General features: G+C 37.0%; 1 protein-coding gene across 1 annotated transcript in view; it reads right to left on the bottom strand.

The window, feature by feature from the left end:
- The window catches only part of LOC107599048 (cytosolic carboxypeptidase 6-like), a 162,309-nt gene that overhangs the window by 105,549 nt on the left and 37,555 nt on the right, over positions 1–19,205 (bottom strand). Inside the window, exon 2 of the mRNA XM_016290532.1 lies at positions 10,815–10,909. Within this exon, the coding sequence (XP_016146018.1) occupies positions 10,815–10,909 (95 nt within the window). The remainder of the gene's footprint in view (positions 1–10,814; positions 10,910–19,205) is intronic.

Consider the following 19,205-nt stretch of genomic DNA (forward strand, 5'->3'; position numbering starts at 1 on the left):
GTGTAATAATCAAGGAACTTTGCTGCCGTACCATGGGTGCAGCAGGCGCAATGATATTACACAGCGCCTGAAAATAGTCCCCCAGCTAGGTAATAGGAAAAATATCAAAACTCTTTGGTGATTTTTGAGCGAGATGCAAATGGTTTAATCAGATTCAATGATCTATGCTAAGCTGCAGCTAAAAGTGCTACCGCCAGACCCGGAGATTGGCTGAATGGATTCGAAAGCGTTAAAACTCAACTGTTTAACTCTAGGAGAGTTGGAAAATGAGCCTATTTTCAAAAATAGTGGCGTGTTCCTTTAAGATTAAGTATGGGGTAAGATTAAGGGATCTAAAATAAGGTCATTTGGTTTATAAATATTAAAAAACAGTTAATACGCTAGTAATATGCATGCTAATCAGCAACTAGTTAATAGCGAGAATAGGTCATTGAAATAAAGTGTTACCATAATTACTTACTTTTTATAATCTTACACAGAAACTGTTACATATACTTAAAATAACAAAATAAATAAGACTCCCTGAGCGACCAGAGGCCCATGGGGTCTACAGAGAAAGAGGGTGAAAGAGATGGAGAAAGACGGAGAGACGAGGAAAGAGTTTCCTCTCCTCTAAGGTGAGCTTCCCCTATACCCACAGCTTAACCAATCAGACTCAACAGCAGGAGCCCAGTGATTGACAGGGCAATTACCGCTAGCAGCCTCTCTGGTGGATCCGGAGACATACAAATACAAATACAATTTCACTATTTTGTTACATCAGACGTTCACAGGAAGGATTTAGTACAAAAGCAAAATTGCCAGGCGGACTCATGGCGGAGCAGTCCTGTTGGTGGAAAACTTCCATACGGTGTGTGTGTGCGCGTGTTTTCATTCCACGCTTTTTTCATAAAAACATACCCTTGGCCAAGGTTATTTCCCACTAACCCCTGTGCTATTTTTGAAAGTATTTTTCTCAATAATAGTTTTTCTCTTTGAGGAGTGATAGAAGAGGTCTTTTCTGCTGGTAAGAGAAGAGAGACACCATTAGAAGTATCTCTTTAAATACATAAACGTAAGGACAGCGGTGAGCTACTTATTATGGTAATAAGAATGGCTTTTTACAGTGATACATTAAGACAAGGTGAAAGCTAGTCTTTTTACACTGCACACTAGAGGAGAGTGGGGTAAACTGTGCTTTTATTTTTGTGAAGTTGTCCTCCAGGCAAGGAGAAATGAGCTAGAATGAATAAACCAAATTTTATTTTAGAATGCATTAGAAGATCTTTAAAAGAATGGCCATATTCAAATAAAAATGTAAGCAGAAATATATATATGTGTGTGTGTGTGTGTGTGTGTTTTGTTGTGCAATTTTTTGTTCATATATATATATATATATAATTATTATAATTATACCCCCAGTATAATAATTTATTTATAAATAATAAATATAGATTTTATTATTTATTATAAATAAATCCGTAAGCAGCGAAGACTCCCTGAGCGACCAGAGGCCCATGGGGTCTACAGAGAAAGAGGGTGAAAGAGATGGAGAAAGACGGAGAGACGAGGAAAGAGTTTCCTCTCCTCTAAGGTGAGCTTCCCCTATACCCACAGCTTAACCAATCAGACTCAACAGCAGGAGCCCAGTGATTGACAGGGCAATTACCGCTAGCAGCCTCTCTGGTGGATCCGGAGACATACAAATACAAATACAATTTCACTATTTTGTTACATCAGATGTTCACTGGAAGGATTTAGTACAAAAGCAAAATAGTCAGGCGGACTCATGGCGGAGCAGTCCTGTTGGTGGAAAACTTCCATACGGTGTGTGTGTGTGTGTGTGTGTGTGCGCGTGTTTTCATTCCACGCTTTTTTCATAAAAACATACCCTTGGCCAAGGTTATTTCCCACTAACCCCTGTGCTATTTTTGAAAGTATTTTTCTCAATAATAGTTTTTCTCTTTGAGGAGTGATAGAAGAGTTATTTTCTGCTGGTAAGAGAAGAGAGACACCATTAGAAGTATCTCTTTAAATACATAAACGTAAGGACAGCGGTGAGCTACTTATTATGGTAATAAGAATGGCTTTTTACAGTGATACATTAAGACAAGGTGAAAGCTAGTCTTTTTACACTGTACACTAGAGGAGAGTGGGGTAAACTGTGCCTTTATTTTTGTGAAGTTGTCCTCCAGGCAAGGAGAAATGAGCTAGAATGAATAAACCAAATTTTATTTTAGAATGCATTAGAAAATCTTTAAAAGAATGCCCATATTCAAATAAAAATGTAAGCAGAATCCACATTAATTCACAAGTGACAGCTCTGTAGCTTTGTGCCAGGAGATGAAAAGCTCTGTTGCAATCACAGCTGCAATCCTTCACCGTTCTTTGAAACGCCATCCAGCACAGGACTGATCACTGCAAAAGTTTCTTGTTTTTCGGTAAGGATGGCACCCGCTCTTCTCTGCCTCCACTGCATGCTGGGAGTTCCCAGCAGCATCTGCTGAGAGTGCCACAGAGCTCTCCATATTCACAGAACCCAGAACGCCAGAAGCTCAGTGACACTCCACTCGCTGCGCTTGCCGTTTTTGCCGGCAGAAAGAAGCTGCTTGCTAATTCTCCGCTCTATCAGGCTAACAAATAAGCCCACACAGTGGGGGGTGGGAAAGGGAGGGGGGCACCGGCTCCCCTTTTCGGAGTTGAGAAGGTTGTCACCTTGGAGTGTGAATGAAGGGGGGGGAGCTTTCCATAAAAAGAGATGAGAAAATAAGAGAGAGGGAAGATACACAGAGGCACTTCAGCAGAGATGACACAACCTGCATATTATTTGGAGCTAAACTCACTTTAGTGTAAAGTGAGTGCTAAACTCAAATAATTCTATAATAACTGAGAAAGCATTCACAATTGCAAAGAATATATGTGGCATAGAAGAAAATGTATATCATAAGAATACACAACTACTTTTGAATGGCTGTCAACAGAAAGATGCTGATATAGTGTAGTATAATATATGTGACCGTGCTAAGCCACCCATTGAGCTAAATGTATGCGATGTTAGGGCTTTAAAACGTCTTTCACATCACTGAGCAGTTCTAAAATGAATTCAGATGTTAAGAACAACAGGTTAACTGCATTTAAGACCAACAAAATGATGTAGGGCTGTTGATACTTCTACACTGATTTTTCCCCCAATTTCTGTTTACTTGCAAGCAAAACTACTTGATTTGTATCTTTGCTGATTTAATTTGTTCTTTTGCTTGTAATTTGTTTCTTTGTCAATATTTTTTTATTACAGATGGTTTACTTGAATAATTATCTGACTTAACTTATTTAATTAGTACTTAATCAGTACTTGATAAATAATTCAAAAAGTCACTGTTATGTTATGTTTGCTATATAATATTGAACTTTACAAAAAATATTCTTGCATCAAAATTGCTATTGAGAAAACTGTCTGGAAAAATTCTCTGAAAATGTTCTAACAACCACTGAAATTATGGTATTGAGACAATCCTAATAGGGTTATATAAACATCAGTATCTGCTCTATAGTTTCCCTTTACTAACAATACTCCCTTAAGAAGAAATACATTGGTCTGGCTGACAGTCTTCTTTTAAAAGAAACAAGCAGCAGAATCACTTAGATGTTGCTTGTCAGCTGTTGTAACCTGCTTCTGGAACTTCCCTCACCCCGATAATTACTGCACCTGTTGCTGGACTGTAGGCACATAAACACGCATATATCCAGAAACAAACATGCATGCATCCAAGTTCCAATCTGATGCCCGTCTGTCTATCATGGAGGCCAAGAACAGATGAGCCCCAGGCGGCGCACACGCACACACACACACACACACACACACACACACACACACACACGCACACACACAGGGCTCCAGCATCAGCCAGCCTTGAGGAAGAACGGTCTCTGCAGATAGAGATAAAGGTTTCAACTTTCAGGTTAAAAGTGACTTTTCTGCAGATAAAGGCAGCAAAGGCAATCTGTTCTCTTCTTTTTTTCTTAAACTGTCTCTCTCTCCTTTCCTCACTCTCTCTCTCCCACGCTCAATCTTTTTTCTTGACTTTATCCAATGCTGCATACAGGGCTGGATCAGACAGTTAAAGCTGCTCTTTGCTTTATTTCATATCTACTTGTCAAAGAGAGATTAGCAGTTTTTGAGCAGTTCCACTTTGCTGTCATGATGGAAAATGAGCGAAAAGGAGAATGTGAAAGAGAAATTCATGGGCAACAACAATACAAACCAAATGCTCAAGAGAAATGAAAGATGGCTGCTTGGGGATTTTAAAGCTCAAAACATTGAGATGACACTATTTGTCTGCAAATTTCAAATGTCTTCTGAAATTGCCCCTCAGCAACTATGAATCACAGAAGAATACTCACATATTTGGTTGAAACCATATATTTGGGTGGGACATATTGAAAGGGATCAACCCCTTTGCTTTTTTAAATGGCCTACAGTCTTTAGTTTAAGCTTCTACTACACTTTTATGGAACAAAAGCTAAAAGGTATCTACACTAAAGGTACATATGAATACTTTAAAAGTACATATTAGTACCTAAAGTGTACATATTAGAACCCTTTGAAAGGGTACTGCCATCATTTTCTTTTCTGGAAGTGAATATATGAAAGCACTGAAGAAACTAAAGAATAAACTTTAGTTACGTTGCAAGCAATTTATGGCTGAGAAAGTAAATAAAGTATGAGTGTTAGGCACAACACACTAAAAAACTTTAGGACTGAAACAATAACATTTGCTACTTGCTGTTGCTAGTCATAAACTAGCATAAAACTTAATTTACAACAGAGTGCTACATGATCACATAAACCTTCCCCTTTACTTCGGTTTCACACACAATCTATTAAATACCACATATAGCCACTCCGCACATATAGCCATTATCACGTGTGTGATTGTGTGTGTCGTGAGAAAGGAGCATGTGTGTGTAAGGCCTCCCTTTGTGTCACAGCATGTTGTTTTCACACCTCTATAATTGGATGCGAAATGGAGAGGATCGTTTTGCGTTTGTGTGAGAATTACGTGGTCTTTCCTCATCTTATTGAAGTCCTAATGCCCGAGTCTGCACCGCAGCGGCGGCGACCAGTGCACGGTATGATCAGCTCACCCTGATCTCGCCATCTGATGGCTATCACTGTGGCATTTGTACACAGAGGTTCTCCGTCTCTTTTGCCTGGGTATTCAGAGTCTCTAAATGCTACAGGCTTATTTTCACACCGCATGCTGCAGCCTGACACAAACGGCGGTCCTTTGAGCTCCAGATTGGTAGACTAAATCCAGAAGAACTGTGGCAACCTCTCCAAGATGCTTCAAGAGATACCTGAAAGCTACCTGAAAAACTACGCGCAAGTGCACCAAGAGCAAAAGCTGCTTTAAACGCGAAGGATGGTCACACCAAATGTTGATTTAAATTAGGTAATCTATTTATGACATTATTTTTGACAGCATCCTCATTTTACAGCATTTTTACACAAGTGCCTAAAATTTTTAACAGTACTGTAGCTTTGCAGGTAGGCTTCTTGAAGCATCTTGGAGATGTTGCCCATTTCTACAACTTTGGAAGACCAGGAAAATTGATAATGATACTTCAATTTTACTATGAGTGTGGGAATTATTGGAAAAACAGTATGTGAACAGAGTAGTACGAAATAAAAAAACAATGGTTGCTTATTGATTGCTAGAGTGTGGCCCTGAATATGCCAGATTAAATGTCTAGCTACACAAGACTAGGCTACTTCATATTAATGAGACTCATGATCTTCACGCCGCTGCAGCAGACATGAGGTTAAGATGAAGAACAAAGACGGACTGTCTGAAATGATTGCGTGCCATCTTGTGTGGTGTAGCTCCAGTGCTGTCAGATCTTCTGCTGTAAGATGTTGCTTGTCAGCTGTTGTAACCTGCTTCTGGAACTTCCCTCACCCCGATAATTACTGCACCTGTTGCTGGACTGTAGGCACATAAACACGCATATATCCAGAAACAAACATGCATGCATCCAAGTTCCAATCTGATGCCCGTCTGTCTATCATGGAGGCCAAGAACAGATGAGCCCCAGGCGGCGCACACGCACACACACACACACACACACACACACACACACACACACGCACACACACAGGGCTCCAGCATCAGCCAGCCTTGAGGAAGAACGGTCTCTGCAGATAGAGATAAAGGTTTCAACTTTCAGGTTAAAAGTGACTTTTCTGCAGATAAAGGCAGCAAAGGCAATCTGTTCTCTTCTTTTTTTCTTAAACTGTCTCTCTCTCCTTTCCTCACTCTCTCTCTCCCACGCTCAATCTTTTTTCTTGACTTTATCCAATGCTGCATACAGGGCTGGATCAGACAGTTAAAGCTGCTCTTTGCTTTATTTCATATCTACTTGTCAAAGAGAGATTAGCAGTTTTTGAGCAGTTCCACTTTGCTGTCATGATGGAAAATGAGCGAAAAGGAGAATGTGAAAGAGAAATTCATGGGCAACAACAATACAAACCAAATGCTCAAGAGAAATGAAAGATGGCTGCTTGGGGATTTTAAAGCTCAAAACATTGAGATGACACTATTTGTCTGCAAATTTCAAATGTCTTCTGAAATTGCCCCTCAGCAACTATGAATCACAGAAGAATACTCACATATTTGGTTGAAACCATATATTTGGGTGGGACATATTGAAAGGGATCAACCCCTTTGCTTTTTTAAATGGCCTACAGTCTTTAGTTTAAGCTTCTACTACACTTTTATGGAACAAAAGCTAAAAGGTATCTACACTAAAGGTACATATGAATACTTTAAAAGTACATATTAGTACCTAAAGTGTACATATTAGAACCCTTTGAAAGGGTACTGCCATCATTTTCTTTTCTGGAAGTGAATATATGAAAGCACTGAAGAAACTAAAGAATAAACTTTAGTTACGTTGCAAGCAATTTATGGCTGAGAAAGTAAATAAAGTATGAGTGTTAGGCACAACACACTAAAAAACTTTAGGACTGAAACAATAACATTTGCTACTTGCTGTTGCTAGTCATAAACTAGCATAAAACTTAATTTACAACAGAGTGCTACATGATCACATAAACCTTCCCCTTTACTTCGGTTTCACACACAATCTATTAAATACCACATATAGCCACTCCGCACATATAGCCATTATCACGTGTGTGATTGTGTGTGTCGTGAGAAAGGAGCATGTGTGTGTAAGGCCTCCCTTTGTGTCACAGCATGTTGTTTTCACACCTCTATAATTGGATGCGAAATGGAGAGGATCGTTTTGCGTTTGTGTGAGAATTACGTGGTCTTTCCTCATCTTATTGAAGTCCTAATGCCCGAGTCTGCACCGCAGCGGCGGCGACCAGTGCACGGTATGATCAGCTCACCCTGATCTCGCCATCTGATGGCTATCACTGTGGCATTTGTACACAGAGGTTCTCCGTCTCTTTTGCCTGGGTATTCAGAGTCTCTAAATGCTACAGGCTTATTTTCACACCGCATGCTGCAGCCTGACACAAACGGCGGTCCTTTGAGCTCCAGATTGGTATAAAAAATAATAATAATGATTCAGACAATGACTTTGATAACGGTGGAAATAAATGTCGTCTAATGTCAATCTGCCTCCTCTCTGCTATGAAAATGTTAGACAGTTAGCAAAAATTGCTCCAATTCCAGTTAGCAAAAAAGTTCATTTTTTGATAATGGAAGGCTGAGTTTGTGTTACTGTTAAAGAACTGTCACAAAGAGTAGAAATAAGACTGATGGTTGGAGCTAATACACAGAGGGTATATTGAGAAGTTTTGTGCTTGTGGCATCCTGGGTTCGAGTTCAGCCCAGGATATGTGCCAGTCTTGTTCATTTTTCAATGCAATATCTAAAAAAAAAGTTTATTTTAAGTCGTAATTGAGCTGCAACTTATGGCTGCAAAATTATAATATTACGTTATAATATTATTTACTTAATCAAATAAATGATTGAGACTACGAAAACCAGACATGTCAAATGTTGATTATAGCATTAATTTAGGTCTACTCCTGTTTCCATGTTGTTCAGGGCATAATTATTAATGATAATTTATGTCCCAGGGGAAGTTTTGTTACTAAATGAACTTACTAAGTGAAAAATGAACAAAACTAACAGATTAAACCGTTTTCTTTTGCTAATATGAACTATACAACTTTTACCAGGCCTTTATCTTTGCTATTTTTAAAAATGATTTTGATCATATAACTTTTCATCTGACCCAGTCTTAAAATATGAAAATCTACCATAAAAATATAATTTTGTTGCATGTTCAAAAGTATGACAATCTAAAAAAAAGTTAAAATTAAGGCAATTATAATTTGTGGGCAAACTATTTTTATTCATATTTTTATTCTTATTCTTATTTTTATTATGTTATTTATGTCATTTGCCTAAGCCTATATATATATATTTTTTTTTTTTCAAATATAGATAGAGAGAGAGAGATTGAGAGAGAGAGATAGATAGACAGATAGACAGATTAGATAGATCACAGTCCTCCATCGAAACAGCAAGTCTAACACACATATTAATTATTATTTTATCATAATTGTGCAGACGTTGCAGTGATAGAATGTATTTGTATTTGATCTTGCCCTCTGCATCCACCTGCATTGCCAGAGCTTTGGAGGTCCTTTTACATTCTATCACTACAGACGTAGCCCTATTCATTTCTAAAAAATGGTTTGCAATAAGAGTGAGCTACAGCACGCCACAAACTCGTAAATAACCCCGGCACACTCCTGAGGGAAATGTTAAACACGGGCACGTAGGAGACGTCAACTTGACTGTGAAATGTTTTGCAGTCCATTGTTTTCCGGCAGCATCTCCATCTAATTGTCTTGTCCCATTAGGCCGTGACCAGGGCTTGGCAGAGGAAGACAGGCTCCCTTGGCAGATGCCTGCCATTTGTCTGAATGCCCTTGATCGACTCGTGACAGATGTCAAGGCTTCCGTTGAGCGGGTACTCTCCGTCACATGACCTCTGTTCGGCGCGTCAGGATAACGTGGCGTAGTGGCTCTCTCGCACGCACCCGTATGGATGCACGCACACTTCGGCATCCATCAGTTCCCTGCTATTACCTCTGACAGGCCTCACCTGTCCAGACTGCATGGCCCATGCAAATTCAACCTGGCAGATGAGTGTTTGAATGGTAATGCACCACTCTGATTGATACTGATAGGAGGCGTGGATGTGTGTGTGTATCGGTGCATGTGCGGGTACATGGAATTTGCCAAACTTAACTTTTCCAAAAGTTGTCGGGAAGTGCTCAAGGTACACTGTCACACAAGTCATTCGCACACTACAGGACTGAAACTTGTTGCTGGAACAAGTCTGTGAAAACAGCCCCAGGGCATAGCCAACTATTAAAGCTCTTATAGCTCTTTTCCCCACTGTGTGAGAATCTGTGCAAAACCGATCACAAAACAAATCCTCCATGTTGTTGGCTGACATGATGTCCAGAATCTGAAAGCTGGGAAAATAATTTATCTTAATCTACTAGTGAAAAATGTCTTAAAGTCTGTAAAATATCAAAAAATAAATAAATAAACCGCAATAAACATGTATGTATATAGTTACAATTTGTACAGTATATAAGATATGTTTGTAAATGCACTACCGGTCAAAAGTCTGGGGTCAGAATTTATTTTTTTAATAAAACTTATATTCCACAAAGATGCATTAAATTGATCAAAAGAGACAGTAAATGCATTTATAGTGATACAAAAGATTTCTATTTTAAATGAATTCTGTTCTTATGAACTTTCTATTTATCAAAGAATCCTCAAAAAAATGTGCCACAGTTTCCACAAACATATTAAGCAGTTTTCAACACTGATAATAAAAATAAATGTTTCTATAGCACCAAATCAGCATAAAAAATTTCTGAAAGATCACGTAACACTGAAGACTAGAGTAATGGCTGCTGAAAATTCAGCTTTGTCATCACAGAAATAAATTACATTAAAATATATATATATAAAAAAACATTTTAAATTGTAATGATATTTTACAATATTAATGTTTTTACTGTATCATTCATCAGCCTTGGTATGAATATGAAAATGTTTTCACTAATTAATATATATAAAAAGGATCATTGCCCCAACTTTTATTCATTTTTATGAATTTTAAACTAATTCAGTATAAACATTTATATTAATCATTCATTAAAACATTACATTAACTGAATTTAATTGAATTTAATTGAATAAAGCCATGTTTAGGGAAAATGGCACCAGTGTGACGTGCCGTAAACAGTCACGTATAAGGAGTTTGTCCAGCCCGAAGCTCACTTCCTTCTCTGGCATTTCTCATAATTCCTCTATCAACAGCACTATCACTGTCCCTTTTTTTCTACCCAGACGGCATCACCATGGAGACAAAAAAACATCCTCGGCAACACAACCTCTCATCTGGAACATCAAACACACCATTGTCAACTTGGAGAAGGAAAAGAAAGTGAGAAAGCGTTGAATGCTTCCTTTAAGGAACACCGGCAGTGTGAAAACCCGAAGAGGTGGTAACGAAAAATCCTGTTGTTTGCAGCAGAGAGATAAGACAGACAGATATGATGACAGTGTACACAGTCAAGTCTTATTGGCCGTGTCTGCAGGGCTTGTGTGGAACCCATACTCGGGCCTGTGTTACATAAATGGGAAGAGGCACAAGCTACACATAGAAGATAAGTCGTGGATTTGTTATTTGGAATTAAAGCGTGGAAAGCGCAGTGGCGAGCAGCGTGTAGGTGGAGATGTGATATTTGCAGAGGGTATGAATACCATTTAGGCCGGCTGGTCGACTTCACCACGGGGGACATCCCATCTCTGTACAGGCTCTTGGTCTTGCTGAAGTTCACAATGTTGAAAATCACCCTCTGAAACAACAACAAACAGACATTTGTAGTCAGATGGAACCAAGGTTATTTTATTATATATGAAAACGAACACTACCAGTGAAGAAAACAACAACAATAACAACAAAAAAGAACAAACTGAAAAAAACTTATTTTGTATTAGAACAGTAAAGACAAAATTGCCCTGCTTGCTGTGGAGTAAAGACATTTTCAAATATGATTAAAAGATGAATATGAGACAAAACTACAGAATGTCACATTTAATTATTAACTGTTTCAACACATACATGTTTTACCAAATAAAAAGGACAGCACTTTTAGAGTTCATCCCACTATCTGATGTGAGCAAATGTATTGGGACTGTTGAAATTAAGGCAGATGTAAAAGATTAAAAGCTATTCAGGGCTCTACACTGTGACCATTTCAGTCGCATTTGCGACTGAAAACTACATCAAAACTATCATCATATTTGTGATTGTGATGGCTGAGGGGAGCTTCAAAGGTTTCTACGTGTTTTTGCAGCGTTGAGTAATGTATCACAGACATATCTCACGAATCCTTTCATAAGCAAAGTGTAGACAGTGTAAATAAAAGATTCATTGTGCAGTGCAGAGAGCTTCGTTGATTATAAATGTGAGATCGCGATGAGCTAAGATGAGTGACAGCTTTTAATGATTTTTAAGGGAGTTTGCAAATGTGATATTGATTTAATACAACAGTTAAATAGACAAGAAGTTAATATTAAGTGACTTACATTGTCTGACTATAACACTATTGTCTGATTTTGCTCTATTTCGTTGTCGAAAATAGTTTGAAACAAAGTCACAGCTCAGCCGCTGCGCATCTCCATTCAAACACAGCGGTGTTTCGTTTATGAATGAACTGCGTTTTTAAACAAATCAGGTGAGTCAGTGATTCATGATTACCCATTCATAAATACTGTCACTTGCTTCATTCCTGAATGAATCAGCTGTTCGAATGAATCAATTGAATGAATGATTCAGTGATAAAATCAGTGACTTGCCGCCACCTGCTGGCGGTTTTAGTTTCATTTTTAAAGTATCTTTTCAGTTCTTTAAATCATTTAATATTTCTATATTCAAATTTTTTAAAAACATTAATCTCAACATGTATTTATGGATTTAATTGCACTCATGCCACCTGATTCTCATTAAATGTCTGAAAATACACCGGTTTTAATCAGAATTTTTAAAAAGCTTATAAAATATACTTTTTTTCAAATTTGACATAAAAGATGACACAGTTTTAATAAAGTAAAAAATGCCATTACAAAGTAAAAACAAAATTCCACTGTAAATCACGTTAAGGAGTCAAATATCACCTCGTAATGGGAAGGCAAATTTTTAATCAAATTTTGGATTATTGATTAGAAGGTGCTCCTAAATTTTTGACTGTGCTCCTACATTTTTTAAGTTAGGAGCAAGTGCTCCTAAAAAGAAAAATAAGCGTAGAGCCCTGCAATTATTTAGTTGCAGATCTCTTACGTGCAATCACAGCAGCGAGTCTGTGACCCATAGACATCACCAGACTCTTGGTCTTATCCTTTGAAATGCTTTTCCCAGCCTTTAATGCAGCCAACTTTTGCTTGTTTTGGGGAGTTTCTGCCTTTAGTCTCCTCTTCAGCTGGTGAAATTCATGTTCAATCAGATTTAAATCTGGAGATTGATTTGGGCAATCTAAGACTTTCCTTTTCTTTGCCCCGATAAACTCCTTGACTGAAGTGGCAGGTGTTTTGGGTCATTGCCCTGATGCAATATGAAGCGCTTTCTGATGAGTCTGGTAGCATTTTCTTGAAGATTGGTAGCCAAGATGTTTCTGTACACTCCTGCAGTCATTCTGCTACTGTTCTCATACATTTAAGTCATCATTAAAATTGAGAGGGTCTGTTCCAGAAACAGCCATACATGCCCATGCCATGACATCACCTCCACCATGATTTACAGATGAGGCTGTATGCTTAGGATCATTTGCAGTTGCCTTTTTCTCCACACTTTTGTTTTCCCATCACTTAGATAAAGGTTAATCTTTGTCTCATCTGTCCATAAAACTCTGTTCCAAATCTCTACAGGCTCACATTTGTGCTTTTTTGCAAACTTGCTGATCAGAGGTTTGCATCTTGCTGTGTAGCCTCTGTACTTCTGTGTGAAAGTCTCCTGCGGACAGTAGATTGTCAGAGCATCACCCCAGCTTTCTGGAGGTTTTACAGAAACGTATCTTAGAGTTCATTTTCACAGCTTTTATGATTTGCCTGTCATCAACTGCTGTTGGTTTTCTCAGTCGATCAGGTCGTTGTTGTTTGCTGATGTCGCCAATGGCTTCCAAACTCTTAATTTATCCATGCCCTTTGTTTTTGCTATAGCTCTAATTGACTTCCTCTTTTCTTTTAGCATCCAAATTACTTGCTTTCTTTCGAAGTCAGCTCCCTCATCTTCATCCTGGTTTGTGTGCGTCGTCATCAAATGCAAGACTCAGAATGCAGAAGCAATGGATATAACTGATACGACACATTCCCTGTTTTTAATAACTTAACAATTAATGCAACAGGACACAGCTGATCACTCAGAAAGACCTGTAAGGCAACTGTCCCAATACTTATGCTCACATCAGATAGGGGGATGAAACTCTAAAAGTGCTGACCTTCTTAGTTGGTAAAACACGTATGTGTTGAATCACCCAATAATAAAATGTGACAATTTGTAGTTTTGTCTCATATTCATCTTTTAAACATATTTACAGATTTCTTGACTCCACAGCAAACAGAGCAATTCTGTCTACTGTTCCAATACTTATGGAGGGCTTTTGTTTAAATAAATAAATAAATGGAACCAAGGTCATTTTATTGTATGAAAATGAGCACTAGCAGCAAAGAAAAAAAAACATCATAAAAATGTGAATTTGCAAACAACTGTAAAAAAGTTGTATGATATATTTATTAAAAAACAGACATACAATAAATGTTTAAATAAATAAATTAACAGACAGACAGACAGATAGATAAGATAGATATTTTCATTTTTCATTTTTCATGAGATGAACTCAAAGACCTAAGACCTTTTCTATGGACACAATAGGCCTATTTCTCTCAAATATTGTTCACAAATCTGTCTAAATCTGTGTTAGTGAGCACTTCTCCTTTGCCGAGATAATCCATCCACCTCACAGGTGTGGCATATCAAGATGCTGATTAGACAGCATGATTATTGCACAGGTGTGCCTTAGGCTGGCCACAATAAAAGGCCACTCTAAATAAAATAAAAGGTAGTTACAATTTAGTATTAAACGCAGCAGCTGCAGTCAGCTCAGTCAGTATAGCTCATTAAATTGTCTGCAAACACTATAGTACACTGTGTTATGAATTTGATGAATAAAACTTCAAACTTCAACTTGATGGTACTGAGTATAATGCAGTTTCTGATCATTTGTTGTGTGTCAGGCAGATGGAAAAATTTGTAGTGCTATGTAATCAATACCATACAGAATATACAAACAAAACAAAAACTTCAAAACTAACAGCTCTACTTTCAGCAAAGATCTGAAATTCTCAATCGGGCTGCTCTTCACAGAACCTCACAGTAAGTTTCAAAATTAGCAGTGCAAATAGGAAGTGCTGTACGAGACACCAAACGTGTTAAAAGAATCTTGCAGGATCTCGCTGACTACGTAATGTGAAGATTGTGTGAACTTACAACATAAGCAAGACAATGGAGACAAAACTGTAGAGAGATGTGAGAGTTTCTCTTCATTTCCTCAACATATGTAACTGAAGGAGTAACAAAACACTGTCTGCTGGATTTGCAAAAGAAACACAACACTGCAGGAAGTGAAGGTCAGGTTATGTTGAGGTGAGGTGAAAAGACACATCTCATATCGCACTGTATCGGGACCTTGAGAAAACCTTGGCTATTTTCCTATTTGTATATAATCCATACTGTACATTGATATAGAGGCAAGCCTGTCCCAAAGCATAGAGTGTCAAAAAATTAGGGTTCCAAAGGTGAATAGATAACATTATCAGTGGGTATTTGGGCTAATATTACCCTTAGCCCCTTGCACCATGAAAGGAAGAGTTTCTAACTTCTTTAGGGCATAGACAATGGTAAGGAATGGGAGGCCAAACCTACAAAAGCAGATTTTAAATGAACGAACCTACAAATTAAGTAATAATATTTATTTTAGATATAATGGCACCATGCAAGTATAACCAGTACACAACAAAGGCATAATGTAATGCGGCCAAGATTTTTTATTTTTTTATTTTTGAATGAATGAATTGAGTGATTTCATGTTATTTTCACTTATTGATAAAAATAAATGAAAATAATCTGGGGGGAAAAAAACAATTATTATTCATGTGACACTGAAGACTGGAGTAATGGCTGCTGAAAATTCAGCTTTTCCATCACAGAAATAAATTACATAAAACATATATACATATATATAAAAATTAAAAACACTTACTTAAAATTTTTATTTTATTTAATAATATTAATGTTTTTACTATGTTATTCATCAAATTATTGCAGCTTTGGTAAGAGTAAGTGAGTTTCCAAAAAATAAAAATAAAATAAAATAGTTTTTCTAATTAATATATAACAAAACCCTCATTGACCCAACTTTTATTCATTTGTATGAATTTACAGTATAAACTATTTTAGTACAAACATTTAAATTAATCATCCATTCGTTACATTAAAAAAATATTTAGAAGCAAATTTGTGTGAAAAGTAATTGCAGGATCATAAATACAGAGGCAGATACATCATAAAAGCAGATTTTTAATACACAAACCTACAAATTAAGAAATAATATTTATTTGAGATATAATGGCACCATGCATATATAACCAGTACATAACAAAGGCATAATGTAATGTGGTAAAGTTTATATATATATATATATATATATATATATATATATATATATATATATATATATATATATATATATATATATATTGAGTGATTATTTTCACTTTCTGATAAAGATTTTGAGAAAAAAAAGGAAGAGCAAAAATGCACATTCTAATGCAACCACTGAGTATGAAATGTAGCTGTATGTAACTAAATTAAAATGTAACTAAATTAAAGCATATGAATTAAAGAATAGAATAGAAATTAAAGCATAATTATGACCCACCCACCTGTCATGAGTCTAGACCTGGGGTCGCTGCAGCATGACTGGGGCAATTTGAGGGCAGGTGGATTTGTCTTCAAACCCATTTTCTAATATCATGAGAGAATGACGTTTATGAAATATGAAGTGTATAAATAGTACAGACAATGTTAATAATGATATGTCCAAACTGTAAATGACTCCTTGTGATAAACCATATCAAATTCCCAATTAAGCCCAGGTATAGAAGTCAACAGCGTGCAAACAAAATCCAATTACAACCATTCTCTCCTTTTTTCAGTGCCTGCTTTCTCCCCCCCCATCCATCCATCCCCCTGTTCCCCTCCCATCAGCAGCTGCAGTCACAGAAGATGGGGGATTGTGGTCGGCCTGAATCAGCCAGGGCTAAAATGACATTTAACTGATGTTCAGACGCGAGGTAGCTGCTGGAACGGGTAGATAAGACCATTGCTGCTGGCATTTCAATTACACTTTTACTGCCCTACACATCTGTTGCCAGCCTACTTTCAGTCTTTTTTTCCCCACAGGCAAATACATCCTCATTCCACTACTTTTACATCACACCACTCTTTTTTTTTTTTTTTCACCACAAAATTTAGATTGTCTGCATTGGCAGGTGGTTTCTGGGTCTAGACTGGAATGTATTGCTGCGTTTGAGGGTGGGACCCAGTGGGGTCAGTTCTCTCTCCAGCCCAGTGGTTCTCAACTGGTGGGTCATGACCCAAAAATGGGTCACAGGTCTGTTCTGGGTCACATGACAGCAGGAAAAAAACAATGTTAAATGCAGCCAACAAAATAAAGGTTTAAAGGGGAGTAAAAAAACAAGAGAGAAAGGATTGGGGATATGTTGCAAGCCAGATTCAAACACTTCTTCTTCAAACACCTATCTTTCAACTTTTTATCTCACTTTTTCACTTCACTCACACCATTTTTGAGGGTGTTTTTCCATGAGGCTTATGCAAAGAGGGCAGTCAGTTGTCAGCTGTCCAGCAGAACAAAACTGTATGCCTCTGTGAAGTTTAAAGGTGACTCATTTAGCTGACGTTGTCAGAATTGATCTGCATCATTCATATCTCTTCACCACTTATATTCATAGTATTACGAGAAGCTTCTCTCTCTGTCATCATTTGCTACAGCATCTTCATCACAGTCAACAGGGGAGTTACTCAGAAGAAGGGAGAGCTGTGGGTTAAATTGGATGCACATTTCATCTCAAGCTCATTAAGAGCTTTATGTAAGAAAGAAAGAGAGAAAATGCACACATACTGTAAGTCACTGGTGGGATCCCTTGCGCTAGTTAAGCCAATGTATCTACACTGAGGAGTAATTTGGAGATGGTTCCCAACAGCACAGCTCAGTGCAGAGCTGGTCATGGAGGAACTGTGAGAACAATAAATGTAATTACTGATAGAAAGACAGGAACACATTACCATCCAGCCTGCCTGAGATGTCATTTCCATCAGGCACGTCAAGTTCTTTCAGTGCTCTTTACATTGACACATATTCACACTCACATGGTGTCTCGTGTTGCAGAGCCTGACTTTTGACTTAAAGTATGGTCCACTTTGAAGCATATTCTAGAAGTTTCTCCTAAGAAGGCTGGAAGAAACTGTCTGATCAACATGTAAATGTAGTTTACTATGAACAAAAATATGTTATTAAAAAAACTACAACCAAGCTACGTAACAGGCAATATTTTTATTATATATTGTCACATTTATATTACAAATATATATTTGTGACATATATACATTAGTACCGGCATTATATATACCTATGCTAATACTTTTTTTTTTTTTACATGATAAAACATTTACATATATACTACCACTCAAAGTTTAGGGTCATTAAGATTTTTAAGGTCATTAGGATTTTTTATTTTTTTGGAAAGAAATTAATACTTTTATTTAGCAAGAATGAATTAAACTGATTTAAAGTGACAGTAAAGACATTTATAATATTACAAAAAAAATTATATTCCAAATAAATGTTGTTGTTTTGAACTTCCTATTTATCTAAGTTTCCACAAAAACATTAAGCAGCATAACTTTTTTAACATTGGTAATTCAAAAAAAAAAAATAATAATAATTAAGCGCCAAATCGGCATATTAGAATGATTTCTGAAGGATCATGTGACACTGAAGACTGGAGTAATGGCTGCTGAAATTTGTACTTTGCCATTACAGGAATACATTACATTTTAAAATATATTCAAATAGAAAACACTTATTTTAAATTGAAATTTAAATACACTAAATAAACGTAGCAAACATATCTATAATTTGCATGCAAAAAAAGATGTAGAGGAAGAAAGAAAAGTTAAACATTCTATACATCCTTGCAGACTCTACAATTAATAATTAAAATAATACTGCACTTTTGTGGCACCATAGTACAATAGCAACCATATCATTTATGTTAACAGCTGCTGTTGTTATATAGTTAGTGGCTGCATAGCTGTAGTAAAGATCTCATTAAAACCTGATTCTGGGATTAAAGAAGAATCCTCTTATTTACATGAGTCACACACACACCTGCTCCAAAGGCGAAGTTGTCCTACATCTCAACAACAAGCTGCTCTGAGCTGCACAGGTGAACTAATGATTTACATTCTGTTAAGAGACAGAGAATAAGAAACCAGCAGAAAAGTGAATGAGAAAAAGACAACAAGTAATGACCTACCCAGTGCTCCTGAACAGAAATAGCTGGATGTCAAACAGTGTTTGGGGGCAAACGGTGTCTTTTGATACTGATCGATCTGCAGAGTCCTGCTCTGGGGAAAACACTGCTGAAATATTTAAGAGACTTGTCTAAATGGAGGGAGACATAAATAATGTACTTTGTCCTCTGTAAGTCAGGTTCTTACTAAGAAAGTTCAATGTAGATATATTAGCTTAATGACACTGAATAATGCAGAATGCAGTGGGGCATATAAAAGTACATACTGTATAGTGACAGGGGTTAAATACAGAGTACACTGAACCATATACAAAACTAACTGTAAATGACATCACATTTCAACTGTCTCTTCATTAAAATATAATAAAAGTTAAAATATAAGTACACTGGGAATTCAGTTGAAGATTAAAATGTATTTTTACTCAACAAAATTGAAACAGAAAATGGAAATTTTGCTTTGATTTGTACTGTATGTAATCAGTA

This window comes from Sinocyclocheilus grahami, unplaced genomic scaffold (genome assembly GCF_001515645.1).
Source record: "Sinocyclocheilus grahami isolate Dianchi unplaced genomic scaffold, SAMN03320097.WGS_v1.1 scaffold259.1, whole genome shotgun sequence".
Taxonomy (NCBI): Eukaryota; Metazoa; Chordata; class Actinopteri; order Cypriniformes; family Cyprinidae; genus Sinocyclocheilus; species Sinocyclocheilus grahami.